The sequence below is a fragment of the Caenorhabditis elegans genome, chromosome II (genome assembly GCF_000002985.6).
Source record: "Caenorhabditis elegans chromosome II".
Lineage (NCBI taxonomy): Eukaryota > Metazoa > Nematoda > Chromadorea > Rhabditida > Rhabditidae > Caenorhabditis > Caenorhabditis elegans.
Window position 1 is genome coordinate 2,376,788 of NC_003280.10, and position 17,669 is coordinate 2,394,456.

The 17,669-nt window shown below is 36.4% G+C and overlaps 6 protein-coding genes across 6 annotated transcripts; all 6 read right to left on the reverse strand.

The window, feature by feature from the left end:
• Positions 1-411: 411 nt before the first annotated feature.
• On the reverse strand, positions 412-1,064 carry F16G10.6 (Sushi domain-containing protein; the record flags this gene model as incomplete). The annotated part of the gene is made up of 4 exons (NM_061859.4): positions 1,005-1,064; positions 856-910; positions 657-790; positions 412-606 (listed from the first exon to the last, which is right to left on the reverse strand). The coding sequence occupies exons 1-4, from the start codon at positions 1,050-1,052 to the stop codon at positions 412-414; spliced, it is 432 nt and encodes a 143-aa protein (NP_494260.2). The 5' UTR covers positions 1,053-1,064.
• Positions 1,065-2,791: 1,727 nt separating this feature from the next.
• On the reverse strand, positions 2,792-3,487 carry F16G10.7 (VWFD domain-containing protein; the record flags this gene model as incomplete). The annotated part of the gene is made up of 4 exons (NM_061860.1): positions 2,792-2,989; positions 3,172-3,305; positions 3,349-3,405; positions 3,454-3,487. 4 exons carry the CDS (start codon positions 3,485-3,487, stop codon positions 2,792-2,794), a joined length of 423 nt encoding a protein of 140 aa, NP_494261.1.
• A 1,864-nt stretch (positions 3,488-5,351) lies between these two features.
• Positions 5,352-6,647, reverse strand: F16G10.8 (DUF281 domain-containing protein; the record flags this gene model as incomplete). Its single annotated transcript, NM_001377721.1, has 5 exons — positions 5,352-5,359; positions 5,431-5,547; positions 6,065-6,121; positions 6,168-6,213; positions 6,447-6,647. 5 exons carry the CDS (start codon positions 6,645-6,647, stop codon positions 5,352-5,354), a joined length of 429 nt encoding a protein of 142 aa, NP_001364758.1.
• Positions 6,648-7,398: 751 nt separating this feature from the next.
• On the reverse strand, positions 7,399-8,808 carry F16G10.9 (DUF281 domain-containing protein; the record flags this gene model as incomplete). The annotated part of the gene is made up of 5 exons (NM_061862.4): positions 7,399-7,636; positions 7,686-7,822; positions 8,119-8,175; positions 8,222-8,267; positions 8,617-8,808. The coding sequence occupies 5 exons, from the start codon at positions 8,806-8,808 to the stop codon at positions 7,439-7,441; spliced, it is 630 nt and encodes a 209-aa protein (NP_494263.2). The 3' UTR covers positions 7,399-7,438.
• Positions 8,809-12,794: 3,986 nt separating this feature from the next.
• Positions 12,795-14,197, reverse strand: F16G10.10 (DUF281 domain-containing protein; the record flags this gene model as incomplete). The annotated part of the gene is made up of 4 exons (NM_061863.4): positions 12,795-13,007; positions 13,556-13,683; positions 13,744-13,885; positions 14,111-14,197. The coding sequence occupies 4 exons, from the start codon at positions 14,195-14,197 to the stop codon at positions 12,795-12,797; spliced, it is 570 nt and encodes a 189-aa protein (NP_494264.2).
• A 922-nt stretch (positions 14,198-15,119) lies between these two features.
• F16G10.11 (DUF281 domain-containing protein) lies at positions 15,120-17,134 on the reverse strand (the record flags this gene model as incomplete). The annotated part of the gene is made up of 6 exons (NM_001377722.2): positions 15,120-15,221; positions 15,406-15,590; positions 16,457-16,590; positions 16,693-16,749; positions 16,796-16,835; positions 16,892-17,134. The coding sequence occupies 6 exons, from the start codon at positions 17,132-17,134 to the stop codon at positions 15,215-15,217; spliced, it is 666 nt and encodes a 221-aa protein (NP_001364759.1). The 3' UTR covers positions 15,120-15,214.
• Between the last annotated feature and the right edge of the window lie 535 nt (positions 17,135-17,669).

Here is a 17,669-nt window from a genome sequence, read left to right on the forward strand (position 1 = left end):
TGAGTCTAGTTTGCCACCTCATGAATTGGAGGAAGAATGCGAAGTTACATTTGTAAATGATATTTATATCGTATTTCTCCTTTGATTAAAACAATTTATTTTGAATAAAGAGTATTAGTTCTTACACAATACAGGAATGCAATAATCGACTTTTTATTTGCCATGTGTCGCTGGCTGATAGTGCAATTAGCAATAGTTAAAAAAAAAACCACCGCGCCCGCAATCTTGCCTGGTGCTATGGGTACATTGGCCCTACTGAAAACTTCTGGGCAATTGTGCAAACCTTACGTTAAAACTTTATTCAAATTTTCAAAACAAATATATATCCCGTTCTTCTCCCATTCTGCAATCCAATGCATCAAATGCTGAAAATGTTATCGGTAAAAGATTTATTTAATTAGTACTTAGTACTCACCAAGATATCTGAAGCACATCAGTTTTCTTCCCGTCCAATGAACCATCCGCGAAACTCGGTGGAGCTAGGGTATATGTAATTCCATTTGGATATTTTGTGGCCTTCCACACGTCGTCATCACAAATGATTCCAAAGTGCTTAGCTAGGCTGGCACCACCCATTTCTTCCAGTGAGTTTGGAGGGCTGATTTCCTACAACTTGAAATATTGATTTTTTCAAATACCACATAAATAGAACCTACAAAAGCAGTTAAATAGGAAAAACCATTTGGTGGTGTTATTTCACTAAATTGAAATTGAGCCTTTATAAATGGCAAAGTGTTATTAGAACAAGTTAATACAAGGCAACCGTTCTGTACGACATACTCCGCAGGTGCTGAAATTGTTTTTTAAAGATGTATTATGAACTGTTTCAGATGGGTTTACAAAAAGAAAACTTACTAAGAAAGTAGGAAAGCAAGTCCCCGCACGTTGAAGGTTCAGGGTCTCGGCAAACCTGAAAATTTAATTTTTTTTTTAACGGACTAATGTGAGAATACTAAAAACTAATAGAAAGTGAGACACAACTCTCAAAAAATCATCAAACTTACAACACTTGCAGTGGTTTCTTGGGAGAACGTGTCGATTGGACATTCCATGGACAAAAAGGTAAAGAGTTATAAACACAAAGAGATGCATTTCTGGGTGCCTTGTTCCTCTGGGATGTGGGCAGATCTTTTGTAACAAGTCGATCCAGCGAGGCAGAAATTAACATACATTTGCATTTTTTTAAATGATTATATTGATCGGCTAACTTGCTAATTGATATGAGTTCAGGAAATTGCAAAAACTGGGACAAAAAATTAATGTTCAAAATGTTGAGCAGTTATTTTTTTTCGAAATTTTTATTAAAAACTGTAAAAACTACATTCTTCTAGTGATACCTGTATCAGGACAATGATACATTTTTGGGTAGTGCTATCATCTGGAGATGCTTATCATATCAGTTGATCTTTTACACTTCCTTGTTCGGTTGCATCTAGTTGCATTTTCCAGAATCTGTTTTGCAAGGCAAAGCCCACTAACATGCAGTGACTAAAACAAAACAAGCAAAGCCAATAAATCAAACAAAAATGTTTGGGGAAAAGCTACGAACAACTCTCATCGCAGAGCCTGTAACTGGTCAAAAATAGAATTTTGCTCCCATATCGCAGGTGTCTTCTTATCGCCTACGCTGTAGCCTGATCACCAATGATCCTCACTTTTGCTATGGCCTTATCACCCATCCAGTTCCTTATCACTGTGCTCACCAACGTCCGCGTTCCCTATCATCAGCTCCTTTTATCACTACAGCGTTGTACCTGATAAGCTTTTAATGTTGCTCGCAGGCTGTCCAACTTGCTTATCTCTAGAGCTTATTTTGCTCTCGAGACCCCGACTGCTCTTTCTGTTTGTGATGCTATCTCCCAAGACCCTTATCGTCCTTTTCAGGCGTCGCTGCGTCTAAACCATATTGCTTGCGTTTTAGGCACCCGCTCTGTCCAAAGTTATAAGCCATACCCTTATCAACAGCAACGCTCTATCACCATTATCGCACGGGCTCTTTATCACCAACACTTTTTATTGTTTTAACTCTCCAATCACCCACAAAACCTTATCAGGTTGTCTTCTATTGTCCTCTTCTCTTTTATCACCATGTTACAGTACTACTTGCCATATCAGCTGGCAATTTACCGCCCTCAAACCTTATCAGCTCGTCCCCTAATTTTATCAATTACTTCTTCTATCAGTAGACTCTTCCTACTCCGCAATCATTTTCGAAAAAGGAAGACCATTAAATCGAGTTGTCAATTTTCTCTTCATAAAATTGAGATTATCATCCACGAATATGGCAAATAAAAAAGTTATTATGAAACGATAGAAGGTGAAATATCTTTGTCACTATTTAGCCCTGAATAATACAATGAAAACAGTAAAAGTTTGACAAACATCCTCATTGAACTTGTTAATATGACTTTATTTTTTTTAATTCAAAAGTACAAGAAAAATATGTATAAGTATAACATCTTGTTTTTTTTAAGTACAATCCAACATTTTTTTTGAAAAAAAACAGAGAATACCCCGACAGAATCCGTTCAGTACCAACTTTCTCAAAACTACAGTTTTCCTACAGTCACTTGACAGTACAGTCTCATTACAGAACCACTACAGTATCCCCTAACCAGCTCAAACCTATTATCTCTTCAACTTCTCAAATAACAGTTTTCCTCAAATTATGTACAGTAATCTTACAAAGAATACTTTAGACTAAACTTTTAAAAAAAACTACAGTAGCCCTACAGTAATCCTACAATACTCCTACAGTACTCCTACAGTACTACCACAGCTACGCGTAGATCTAACAAAAACCATACCATGTGACCACTAGCAAAGTCGACTTCTTCCCAGTCAACGAACCATCTTCACCCATAATCGTGTCCGAATCGTTTACATGGATGCCATCCGGATATTTTGTAAACTTCCACACACCACCATCACAAATTTTACCATAATAGTCAATTACACTTCCAGATATTGTAGATGGAGGTATGACGTTCTATAATTTGATTGTTCCTTAAATAAGAGCTTCCATGGGAGGCAGGCGCGGTTTTAGGGCCTGACGCCGCGGCCGACACTTTTCGGGCTCCCATCCAGGAGACCCGGCTCGCGGCGGGAGGCAAGCAGGCGGTTTGGCGCCTGCATGGAAGTCCTACTTTGAATAAGAAACATATCACTCACAAATGGGTTAACAACATCCATTGGGTAGAACGGTTCGATTTCACTTGCAGGGAACGTGGCTACCAAATATGGTACTGCATTTCCCGGGCAAGTTATGTCTTGACAACCATCTATTTCGACAATCTGTGGTGTGGCTGGAATTTTGAAGATAAAATGAATTCCAAAAAAAAAACTCACCATCAAACATAGTTTCCAATTTGGGACACGCGTCCGAACTGGCTTCGCACACTTTTTCTGAAAATTGCTGAAATTTTTGGAAAAAAACGAGTAAAAATATGTAACCAGTAGTTGATTCCATAACTATTGTAGTCATCATTTCCTAAATAAAACTGTTTAAAGTGGCGATGGGCGTGGCTAGCATTGCTGATTGGTCAGCCTTACTGTAGAGGGTGGGCGGCCATAATCATTGACAAAAATGGGATTTTACTGTATTTTTTCAGCTTTTGAAAAAAATCTATTCAACTGCTTCAAATTCGTAATATAATGCTAACAAAGCTCAAGGGCTCCAGTGTTGTTTTTAGCTTCTAGAGGGTCTCCGTAATTTATATAACTAATAAATTCAATATAGGAATGGGTAAATGGGTACATTTGTTAAAACTGACGTAACTTTATAACCTGATTAGCTACAAAAACGTCAAATATATTTTCTGAAAGTTGAATTTATGGTGATTTTTTTGGTAATTTTTCAAACAAAAACCCCATGTTTTCTATAAGATATAACAGTTTGAATATGTAAAACTAGTGTTTTCAACTGAAAAACGGAAAGTTTACTTCAATCTTTTTAAATTTTCAGCAAGAATCGTAAGCTTTAATATTATTATTAATATGGAAAAAAATATTGTTAACTTATTTTATAAAGTTTCATCAGAATTGGAATCAAACTTTTTTGAGAAAATTGGCCAAAAAATTGTTTCGTCCAGATTTGTTCAAACTTGCCGAATTAATTTATTTAACGTTCTTGCAACAAGTTACTCACAAAAACTTTGTTAAAAACTTGCTATTTGATTAAAAAATCCTAATAGAAATCAAAGAAATTCAGTATTAAATCAAAAAGTATTGACAAAATTTACAATAAAAAATTCTAAATAAAACATATATTCGCAGATTTTTTAAAGTGCACCAAAAAAGGTTTTCTACTATGTTTTTTTCAAAAAATTAAGAAAAAAAATAGTTTACTGTGTTCGTTTCATAGATTAAAGTCAGGTACCCATTTACAACCCGTGATGGAGCCTATACTTCTCCCAGCTCCACGGTTGTATGGAAAAGTTGTCAACTGATAAAATATTTGTGAGATGTTTTTCTATAGTTTGCAGTTTGTTAATTACTTATATGTTCAAAACAAAATGGGATATGAGCTGTTATATTAGTTTCTCTAGTTGGTCAAGTTGATCTTCTCTGTACTCTTATCTTATCATTAGTCTCGTTCCGTCAGTGTCTTGTTTCACCAGTCTGTCTGCGGAGAAGTCTGGTCAATTTAGTTTGACGATTTCTCGGCTTTCGTGATCACTTAAACTCTTTTTCAAAGCTGTTAATATTACTCATATAAATTTATAAGTTAGTGTTTCATCAGCTTACTTCCCATTCTTACCATTTCTCAAAAAATATTTCTGGTTGAACAGTCAATAGATCCTTTTTTTTTGTTGGTAGTGAAACTTTTGAACTCTCCTATTTAGCTTATGTTAAATCTATTTTTAAAAAAGGCACACATTCATATTGATTAATTTTTTGTTAGATTTTGAGGAGACGTTGGACCAGTCTCCGATTTGGTTCTTTGCTATATTTTTCTCTTCTCCAAATGCATAGTAGAAACCTGATCCTGTGTACGGCCAGAGTTCGATTAATGTCTGGCCAATCTTCCCTACTTTTGTATGGTGACAGAAAAAAACATTAATTATCTTAATACTTGATACTTGGTAAAACACAAAACTTTATTCCAAAAACCTTAATAAATCATCAATATACATATGTGTTCATCGTACAATCCGAAAAATCACTCGCAATCTACTTGGTTTAGAGCCGATTTCTTCCCACTATAGGATCCATCTGCTCCGTAAGTACCAGAACCGGAAAAAGTGCCAATTCCAATTGGATACTCTGTGGCCGTTAACTTGTTATTCTCACACACAAGTCCAAAGTATCCATTTAACTTCTCAACAATTTCTCCCGGTGTAACTGGGCTGTTAATAAACTATAAAAGTTTTTTTCTTGTTTTTGAAAAACTGTATAAAGATGCCACTCACAAAATCATCACCTACGTACCTGGAGTAGGTGGTGGTATTTCACTGTCATCAAATGAAGCACCAAGAAATGGAACAAATCCATATGCACACGATAGTTCAATGCAGCCTTCCGTGTCAGTTGTGATGATCACGTTAGCTGTAATTCCAGAAATTCAGGACGGCAATTTTGAGATTTGCCGCACGCCTCTGTTCTGAACCTTCATAGAAACTGCCCTCATGAGGTTCTTCGGCAATTATTGGTTACAAATCAGAGGTGTGCGGCAAATTTGCCGAATTTGCCGAGCACGGCAAATTTCAAAAAAGTAGGTTTGCCGAATTTGCCGAGCTCGGCAAATTTTGAAACTGGCCGCACACATCAAAAATTTGACAGTACAATTTTGACCAAAACTATTGATTTTTTTCCCAAAAATTTTTGAAAAATGACACAATATTGAGTTATTTTAATCTTTAAGCAGACACTACACGGAACTTATTCTGAAACCAGATGTGTGTTAAAAATTTAGTAGTTTTGGTGCTCCAAAAACATCAAAAAATATCAAATTTTTCGGAGTTAGTTAAGCACTGCAAATTTGCCGAATTTGCCGTGCTCGGCAAATTTTGAGATTTGCCGCACACCCCTGCTACAAATTTCAAAGAACGAGGGGCTGACTTACCTGAAAGCACTGACGCCAAATCTGGGCACGTGGCTTCACTAATTTTGCATAGTTGTTCTGAAACCAGCTGGAATTTTGAGAGATTTGTCAATTGTAGGATTACCTGTTACGGTTGATGGTTCCATTGCAGGCGTTGTCATCATCGTTACCTTAAAGTACAGTGTTCGAATCTACTTGTAGATATTATCAATTTATATAGGTATACCTCCTAGAAAAACTAGGCCTAATACATAAATTTTTGAAGTCTTTAATTATGTACTATGCTGTTAAAGTAAAATAGAATTGTTTTCCCTTACCAGCCGTGGACTAAGAGCTTAAAACTAATTTTCTTAAACTACAGTAACCCTACAGTACTACATGTGAGTCCATAGTGGACTTTTACCTCAGTTACACTTGTTTCCTCGGCGGCATTTGTGGTAGAAGGAGCCATCGGAGCCTCTGTGCTTTCACCAGGAGCCATTGTACTTTCCACAGGAGCCAATGTACTCGGTATATAGACATCATCCGGCGGAACCATTCGCATACAGCATTCAGTTACTACCATCAAACATAGAGTAGTTAGAAATAAAATTAAAATATTCATTTTTAAGTAGAAATATATTGGATCAGAAGTTTGATAGCAAAAAAGACAATAATGAGGATATAGTCAGACTGATCACTTCTTCGGAGATAAATCCAGTTACGTAAGAATTGAAATCAATGTTTATCGGAGGCAGGCACCTGTCTATCCAAACTTGGACGATATTCTAGTTTTAGTTTGGATTCGGAGTGATCTCTTTTTTGAGAGTTTTTGGAACATTTTTGGAAAAAGGCTTTAGCCATGTTAAAAACTTACCTGGGCATGCATACTTTCGGGCAGTGCCTCATCTAACTAGTTGAGACTAGGTGATCGTTTTCTATTGTTGGTCAAGTTGATCTTCTCTGTACTTATCTCTGTATCTTATCATAATTCTTGTTCTCCAGTTTCTTGTTTCGACAGTCTGTCTGTGGAGAAGTCTGGTCATTTTAGTTTGGCGATATCTCGGCCCATAATATTTTGTGATCCGTTTTTTTTTACAGTGAGAATTTTGAACTCTCCTATTTAGCTTATGTTAAATCTATTTTTAAAAAAGGCACACATTCATATTGATTGATTTTTTGTTAGATTTTGAGGAGACGTTGGACCAGTCTCCGATTTGGTTCTTTGCTATATTTTTCTCTTCTCCAAATGCATAGTCGAAGCCTGATCCTGTGTACGGCCAGAGTCCGATCAATGTTTCTCCAATCTTCACTATCTTTGTGTGGTGCCAGAAAATTATTCTTGGTGAAACTAAAAACTTTATTCTTAACAATAATAAATCATCAATATTTATGTTCATCATACAATCCGAAAAATCACTCGCACTGTACAATGTTTAGAGCCGATTTCTTCCCGTTATATGACCCATCCGCTCCAAAAATACCACTGCCGGTATAAGTGTCAATTCCAAGTGGATACTTCGTTGCCTTCAACTTATTATTCTCACACACGAGTCCATAATATCCACTTAATCCACCGACAACTTCTTGAGGCGGTAATGGGACTCTAATCGACTATAAAAGCTAATTGTTTTTTGAAAAACTGTATAAAGATACCACTCACAAAATCATCACCTACGTCACCTGGAGTAGGTGGTGGTATTTCACTGTTATCAAATGAAGCAGTAAGAGATGGATCATTTCCAGGTACACACGATAATTCAATGCATCCGTCCGTGTCAGTTGTCATGGCTACTTGACCTGAAATTCCAGTTGAAGTTGTATATCAGAAGTTTCACGAATGAATACCCCCTCCATTTTTAGTTATTTTTTATTAGTATTGTTTGTTTTCTAGATTTTGTTTTCTCTTTTCCTCACCCGCCCAGCCATCGCCTAAACCTAAGCCTAAGCCTGCGGAAAATTTGCCAAGCTTGCCGAATTTACCGAGCTTGGCAAGTTTGGAGAAAAGAGATTTGTTGAATTTGCCGAGCTCGACAAATTTTGAGATTTGCCGCACGTCCCTGTTACAAATTTCAAAGAATCTCGGGCTGGCTTACCTGAGATCACTGACGCCAAATCTGGGCACGTGGCTGCACTAATTTTGCATAGTTGTTCTGAAACCAGCTGGAATTTTGAGAGATTTGTCAATTGTAGGATTACCTGTTACGGTTGATGATTCCATTGCGGGTGTTGTCATCATCGTTACCTTAAAGTACAGTGTTCGAATCTACTTGTAGATATTATCAATTTATATAGGTATACCTCCTAGAAAAACTAGGCCTAATACATAAATTTTTGAAGTCTTTAATTATGTACTATACTGTTAAAGTAAAAGAGAATTGTTTTCCCTTACCAGCCGTGGACTAAGAGCTAAGAGCTTAAAACTAATTTTCTTAAACTACAGTAACCCTACAGTACTACAGTACTCCCTACACTGACGCCAACTAATAATGGTGGCTACTAACCATGGACAAACAGAATAAAGATTAAAGTTAAATATTTCAATAATTATCATTATATTCTTCGTTTATTAAATTAATATGTATTAAAAATACCTCAGGCGCCTCGGTTTCCGCTGAGGTATAAATACCCCCAGGAGTCATTGTGCTCACCCCAGGAGCCATAGTACTTTCCACAGGTGCCAATGTGCTCGGAATATAGACATCATCTGGCGGAACCATTCGCATACAACATTCAGTTCCTACCATCAAACATTGAATAGTTAGAAATAAGGTTAAAAAATTCATTTTTAAGTAGAAATATATTTGATCAGAAGCTTAATGGCAGCGAAAAAAAAATAATGGAGGTAGGTGGAGTGAGACTGATCTCTTCTTCATCCTCGGAGATAAATCCAGTTACGTAAGAATTGGAATCAATTTTTATCGGCGATACCTGTCTATCCCATTCTTGAACGATATTCAAGTTTCTCAATGATCTCTTTTTATTTTTCTTTCAAAAATGTTTCAATAGAGCCTTACGCTAATTTTTGACAAACCAATTATATGTTTCATTATTGATATCATTGTAGTTAAAATTGTATTTATAAAAAACTAGGCGGCACCAACAAATAATTGTTTAACTATTTTAAGTTCACCTGGTTTCCAAGAAGGTCTATGTTAATTGAAACATCTTCAAAAAAATGAGTAGGTATATTAGTTGCTATAGCGTTCATCAAGTTTGGTAAATGATCACATAGTCTGTATCTTATTATTATTCTTGTTCTCTCCGTTTCTTGTTCCAACAGTCCGGAAAAGTCTGGTAAATTTAGTTTGGTTCTAAAGTTTGCGTGTTCATATTTTGAAGTATTCTATCATTACTTATCATTACTTATATATAAAAAAATAGTGTGGGTCTGTCCATAGTTTGTAGTCTATGTAGTCTTTGTAGTCTGTGACGTCACCCCTAAAGTCACTGAGAGTTGTGGGCGGGGCCAGTCACCCTTCGTGGCGAGACCCATCGTTGCGAGACCCTTCGTGGCGAGACCCATCGTGGCGAGACCCATCGTGGCGAGACCCATCGTGGCGAGACCCATACATTTTGGCGGGAATTTAAATTTTCTTTAAAATTTTTTGGCGGGAATTCAAATTTTCTGTGAAAAATTTTGGCGGGAATTCAAATTTTCTGAAAAATTTTTGGCGGGAATTCAAATTTTCAGTGAAAAATTATGGCGGGAAATTCAAATTTTTAGAGAAATTTTGTCGGAGTAGTCAAATTTAACTTTGTTTGACAGAAAAAAAAAGTATGAAGGGGAAGATAGTTTGAACCACAGAAGGTTCACACCAAATTCCCGCACACAACCAATGCGACATACCGGCACATTTGTTTAGAATTTAATAAACCTATAGAAGAGGAAAACTTCATGCAATAAACTTCGAGAATCTTCTAGAAATTTCGAAAAACTTCTAGATATCTCGGATTACGTAACACTTGACGACGTCACACATGATGAGGACATTAAGTAAACGTCACAGGCTGAACCCAATATAATTTTCAGAAAATTCTGGAACCTTCTAGAATTTTGGAGAAACTTCCAGAAAATTCTGATGACGTCACAATCACTGGCGTAACAAAAAATAAGTCACAGATTATGACGTCACATATGATGACACCTATATAGTCTCACATTCGGAAAAAAAATAGGTGATGACGCCAAATATATCAGCGTCACAGAATGTGACGTCATAGGCTCCGCCCATTACAGTAAAAGAAACTTCTGGAATCTTCCAGAAGTTGCAGAAAAAGAAGAGAATGTTCCAATAACGTCACAAAAGATGACGTCACTGATAAAGACATCACAGGAACTACCCATTAATATAATCAAGAAGATTCTACAACCATCTAGAAACTTCTGGTTTTTTCAATGTAGTGTGCAAAATTTAAATTTTGACTATTTCATTGTGCAATTTTTAATTTATATTATTACAAGTTTAAACTATATTAAATCTGTCCTTCTAAAACCCAATTCGTTTCAAGACCCAAAACTTCTAGAATCTTCCAAAAAAATCATTAACTATATATAAAAAAATAGTGTGGGTCTGTCCATAGTTTGTAGTCTATGTAGTCTTTGTAGTCTGTGACGTCACACCTAAATGCCACTGAAAATTGTGGGCGGGGTCCTGCGCCCTTCGTGTCGAGACCCATCATGGTGAGACCATCGTGTCGAGACCCCTAATTTTTGGCGGGAATTCAAATTTTTTGTGAAAATATTTGGCGGGAATTCAAATTTTTTGTGAAAGAAATTTTCCAGAACTTTCTGAAAAAAATTGAGAAAATTCTGAAAATTTCAATTTCGTGGAAAAATTCAGAAAAACTCCGCAAAGTTCTAGAACCTTTCAGAAAGTTCAAAAAAACTTCAAGTTTTGATACTCCTGGAATATTCTGAAGTTTCAAAAATTAAAAAAAAGATCAAAAATTGTTAGAATTTCCAGTAAAACGCTCGCCAAAAACTTTCGGAGAGGACCGGAAAAGGGTCATATGATTTTACGAACGTGTTGAAAATTATACGTTCAAGTAATTTAGAAATAGCTCCATGAAACTTGAGGTTTTAGAGTTGTAATTGCTTAAAACTTAGTTATATAATATTTATGTTGCTCGAAAACTTCCGGAAAACAGAGAAAAAAGCTTCCATCTGCAGAGAAAGGCTCAGAAATTTCAGAATTTGATTTTAGTTTTGAGAACGCCAGTCGGAGCACGCGCTTCAGCGCGTGCGAACGGCTGGTAAACTTATAAATAAATGTTTATTTTCCATTTTGATAATTAAACATAAATATTGTTACTACATAGAATAGTAGTAAAAAGTAAATAGAATTGCATTGCTATGCTGATCTGGAAGTCGTCTACACTGTCTTCTGGCGATCCCACTGGGCTTTACTTCAGGCCCACTTCGAGCCAAGGACTGGTTGCGGATTGGCTCGCTTCTAGACTACTAGCAAAAAACACTTTATTCCGAAAACTTAATGGATCATCAATTAACAGAAAATGTTTTTCTTCGCACAATACAACAACATTCAGGCTTCAGTCGCAATCTAGCTCGTTTAGAGCCGATTTCTTCCCACTATATGACCCATCTTGACCGGTCGTTTGTCCCGAAGCATAACTGTAACGACGGCTTAAAGGTGGGGTACCGAAATTTGAGACTTTGCGTTTTTAGACCCAAAATGGTCTAAAACTACCGAATTTCGTAATGAGACGTTCTGAAAATTTTTCAAAAAAAAGTTATGGCCTCTCAAAGTTTTGGAAAAAACGGCCTATTTTTAGCTAAAAACTCAAATTTTGGCAACTTATCGGTGTCGCAGCGGTCGGAACTTAATTTTTATTTCATTATCATCCTTTAAAGCATGTTTTGGCATTTTATTACGTGTTGTTTCGTTGATTGAGACGCTTTTTGGGCCAATGGGGACGGAAAATTGTGTCATAATTGCGTCCCCATTGGCCAAAAAAACATCTCAATCAACGAAATAACACGTAATAAAATGCCAAAATATGCGTTAAAGGATGATAATCAAATAAAAATTAAGTTCCAACCGCTGCGACACCGATAAGTTGCCAAAATTTGAGATTTTAGCTGAAAATAGGCCGTTTTTTCCAAAATTTCGAGAGGCCATAACTTTTTTTTGAAAAATTTTCAGAACGTCTCATTACGAAATTCGGTAGTTTTGGATCATTTTGGGTCTAAAAAAGCAAAGTCTCAAATTTCGGTGCCCCACCTTTAAATTGTCAGGCCCGCTGTTGGGTCGCTTCTAGCTGGTGGGCAGCCATTCGTCCGCCGATTGGCCCATCTGCAGTACGACATGCTATTTTACTTCCGGGTTAAGGCTAGGCCTTGGGGTGAATCCCGACTTCATCTGCCACCCCCGCTGATCTTTAGTCCTCTCACGAATCTCTGCACTTTTATCTTATCATTACGCATTATTCTTGTTTTTCCGTATCTGATCCGTCAGTCCGAATCTTAGACCAAATCAAGTCTGTATTTCGTAGATCAAGCTATAATCAACTTTTATTGATGCAGTTCAAAGTGCCTGATTCATCAATTCGGGAGTTCTTTTTTATTTGACATCTGTTGTGGACACAAAACTTCATCGGTTAGAAATCGACGGAATCTCTAACCCAATTCATGGATCAGATATGCTAGCGAACACACCAAAATATCAATTCGCAAGATTGAAATTTTATTGTCAGAAACATTATCGATTATAAATTACCAATTGCTGAAAAAAAAAAATTTAGTGAGCACTTAATTGAAGTCAACTCGCCATCTTATTGAGGTGAGAAGCCCTTTTTTCCCGTTCAACGATCCATCTCCGCAAACAGTCTCATTTTTCAAGCCCGGATTAATTCCACGTGGATATTTCGAGGCCGTCAGCAAATTGTTTTCACATGTGAGTCCATAGTAATCATTTATGGTGCCGCCACCCAAATCTGCCATAGACAATGGAGGTGGGATTAGCTAGAAAAATTTGATTTCTTAAAAGTTTGATCGACAGTTATGGTTTTGTCTAGAACAAGGCTAGGCTTAGGCTTCGGCTTAAGCTTAGGCTTAGGCTTAGTTGACGCACTGCACCAAACGTATGCATGCCCAAAAAAGTGTCGACTGCACCATATTCCAGCGAAATGTTGGGCTAATGTTAGGCTTAGTCATAGGCTTGGGATTGAGATTGAGCTTAGGCTTAGGCTTCTGCTTAGGCGTTGGCTTTGGTTTAGGTTTTAGCTTATGCTTAAGCTTAGGCTTCATCTCAAGCTTAGACTTCGGCTTAGGCTTAGGCCTAGTCGTGGCGGGGCAGTCCCAAGTTCCAATTGGTACCCAGAAAAAAACCCCCACTAAAACATTAAGAAACTTTAAATCACGACCCAAAAACTCTAAAAAAAATAGTCTAAAATCGCGTTTTTGGACTCGACGCTAGATAAGTTTGGGCCAATATCGGACACAGCTACCTTGGTGAATTATGTGCTAACACCATAACGCATAAATGACCCATGTAGAAAAATACCACTTACAAAATCTTTTTCACCATTATCAGCTTTTGGCAGTTCGCTTCCTTCATATGATCCAAGAACATATGGCAATGTGTTCTCGGGACAGACGAACACATCGCAGCCATCAACCTTTTCGATCGTCATTGGAACTGAAATTTCAAAAGATCTCTGCTGGCCTAATATGATTCTGGGGTGATTTTCCGGCTTACGCTGAACCACTTCTTCTTTCAATAGGTCTGGGCACTTCGCCTGACTAACTGGACAATTGTTTTCTGTAGCTAGCTGAGTAGTTGAGAGAGTAGTCGATTCTGTCACAATTGAAGTCTCAATTGTGGATGTTGCCATCATTTCCTAAAATATTAAAGGACGACTCACGTGGTGTCAGGCTGTCCCATCATCTTTTGATCTACAGAAAATGCGGGAAATTTTGTCCAAAAAAATGTGACGTCAGCACGTATCTCTTCTCCCGCATTTTTCAAAGATCTAAGTAGATGAAACCAATATGGGACACTCTGACACAAAGTGAGTACTGGGTTTTTTGCTCAGTATGTGCCCAAATGAACTAATTTCACTCACAGTTGATGGCAAATTGGCAATACATTTGGCTTCCATGTGGCCAATCAAACACAAAGTTAGAAATACAAAATAAGAAATTTTCGACATCGTTGTTCTTGTTTTTTGGGATGCTACCAGAGCTTTTAAAGCAAGAAATTATCAATCCACACAGGCAGAAAATTTGCATATATTTACATTTTTTCAAATAATAATATGATAATTGTTGATTCCTTCAAAATGTGGAAAATCGAAAATCTTTGAGGTTTCCCTGAAAAACTTTTTTTGTGGATTTTGAATTCCTTGAAAAGTGTTTTTGTTCATTGTATTATTATCATACTTAAGATGGACTCTGACGGGTCTTTCTTATTTTATGTGTTATTCGATTTTCCTCGTTGATCTTCTATGTATTACATTTTGCTACTATTTATCAAATTTCGAATAAACAAACAAACATCTTACGGACCCACTTTCAGAAAAGGGTTATCCCTCGGGTTTTTACATGGCTAACGGTTTGATCTACAAAAAATGCGGGATTTTTTGGTCAAAAAAATGTGACGTCAGCACGCTCTTAATCATGCAAATCCTCCAGTTCAGAACTCTGTGTCTCTTTTCCCGCATTTTTTGTAAATCTACGTAGATCAAACCAAAATGGGACACTCTGGGACACCACGTGCTAAAAGGACAGAGCATATTTTCAGAGTGGGTCGACCCCCTCTACCAGTTTAATGTGCTTAAAAAAATATTTCTCCTTCTCGTTCAGCAAACAGTTTAATAATCGCAATCCACTTGACTCAAAATAGATTTCTTCCCGCTATAAGATCCATCCGTGCCGTAAACATCGCCTGTTCTCACAGAATAAATTTTCTAACTTCTGAAAGTAAAAAATCTGAAAAATCTAGAATTTTAGTGAAATTTTGTGAAACTTGAGAAAAAATGCACCGAAAGCTTAGCACTTTAAGATTTGTTCAAAAAATTTAATTTGGAGCCAGTCGGAGCACAACGGCTGGTTTGACACAATTAAGAATTGAAAAAAGATGCATTTTCATTAGGTTAAAACAATTAAAACATTTTAAACAATTATCAATTACAAAGTGTCATCACATCGAGCCATTCATGGTCAAATCATCAGCTGCTGAAACATATAAATTTGAGAATATACTTAGTTCTTCTGTCGACTTTTTCAAAATCCAGTTTTTTCGTTAATTAGTTTAAGTCTAAAAACAGTTCTTCATGATTAATATCAGTTGAAACTTTGGGAACCAATTTTTTTGTAATTACACTTGTAATAGTACATATAGGTTTATACTAAAACTCACCATCTCATTGTGTCCATAGATGATTTCCCGCTCAATGAACCATCTGTGCCCACAGGCGTGATGCCAACAGAAATTCCACGTGGGTATTTTGAGACGATCAACTTATTGTTCTCACATGAGATTCCAAAAAAATCATTTACTGTGCCGCCATTTAATTCTGTCAGGGTCACTGGTCTGATGAGTCTCTGAAAACATATTGGCTTATTGAAAAATTAAAGGTGGAGTAGCGCCAGTGGGGAAATTGCTTTAAAACATGTCTATGGTACCACAATGACCAAATATCATAGTAAAAAAATTTTAAAAAATTTTCTAAATTTTATATGATTTTTTGAAAATTGAAAAAATCTCGAATTGCATCAAATTCCTATTTGAATTACCGTCAATAGTTCGATGTTCGATGGAGCGCGCTTGCATTATTTTAGCTTTTATTTATCAATTTTTCTTGTTTTTGATTGATTTTTCATGTTTTTTTGAGTAATTTTACTAGAAATTTAATGAAAAATTTAAGATAAATGTAGATTGTTCACTAAAAATAATTGAAAACCGAGAAAGAACGTTTTCCAACAACGTTGAGCCTGAAATAATCTATTTCAAAGATTTAGGCTTTAGCGCCCGCTTTTTAATAAAACATTTACATTTATCTTGAATTTTTCATTAAATTTCCAGTAAAATTACTCAAAAACATGAAAAATCAATCAAAAATAAGAAAAATTGATGAATAAAAGTTAAAATAATGCAAGCGCGCTCCATTGAACATCGAACTATTGGCGGTAATTCAAATAGGAATTTTATGCAATTCGAGATTTTTTCAATTTTCAAAAAATCATATAAAATTTAGAAAATTTTTTAAAAAATTTTTAATATGATATTTGGTCACTGTGGTACCATAGGCATGTTTTCAAGCAATTTTCCCACTGGCGCTACTCCACCTTTAAGTATTGTGGATTTTTGGCTGGTAAGAAGTTTAATAAATTCATGAAAACAGGCTCAAAGGTTTATTCCAATAGAGTAACTTTAGATATTTGATTACAGCAAACCGAACCCCACTTACAAATGTATCCTCTCCAGGAGGTATATAAAATCCAGTTAGTTCGGTTCCTACAAGGGAGCCATAACCATATGGCAACAGGCCAGGGGGGCAAGTAAAAACAGCGCAGCCATCCACCTCTTGGACCATCATTGGAGCTGAAATTTCAAAAGATCTCTGTTGACGACTCTCTGACGACTCTGACACGAAACCAGTTCTCTAATTAGAACTTTTCTAAGTAATGAAAGAAGTATGCTCACCCACAGCAATTGTTGATAAATCGGGACACTTGGTTGTAAATGTTGGGCATGTTTCTTCTGAAACATTTTTGAAATTTGAGAGAATAGTTGATTGAAATCTTACCTGTAGTTGATTCCATTGCCATTGTTGTCATCATCGTTACCTTAAAGTGAAAGGTTTTAATCTACTTGTAAGTGTTATTAATTCATATAGTTGTACCTCCGGCGCCTCAGTTTCCTCGGAGGTCTCTGGAGTAGACACACCTCCAGGTGCCATTGTGGTATCTTCGGGAGCCATTGTACTTTTTTCAGGAGCCATTGTGATCTCTCCAGGAGCCAATGTACTTTTCTCAGGAGCCAATGTACTCGGAATATAGGCATCATCTGGTGGAACCATTCGCATACAACATTCAGTTACTACCAACAAATATGGAATAGTTAGAAGCAATGTTAAAATATTCATTTTCAAATAGGCAATCTCAATAGCAAGAGTGAATAATGAGTTACGGTGAGACTGATCACTTTTTTATCTTTGGAGGAGAATCCAGTTTTTCAACAACAAAGTCAATTTTTATAGGCGGCACCTGTCTATCCTATGATATTCAAGTTTTTGTCAAAAATCGGAGAATTCCGACAAAGATCCTTTACTGGGTTCGAATTGACAACTTTTTGATGTGTAATAGTTTTTATGGTAAAATTTTTAATAATTCTACTAATATCTGAACTGCAAGCTGTCAAAGCGCCAAAGATGTGAGACTAACAAGTTATTCAACGATTACTTCAAAAACTCATACAACAATCAATATCAAACAAAATATAGTAGGAATAACACTTGGAATATTCATTGTCAATTTAACTTTGTTTAGATTACAAAAAAAAGTTGACGATTGATCACATATATCAATCCTCGAAGATAGATCCACTCACTTTAGAATTGAAATCAATATTCATCGGAGGCACCTGTCTATCCCAAGCTTGTACGATATTCAAGTTTTCGT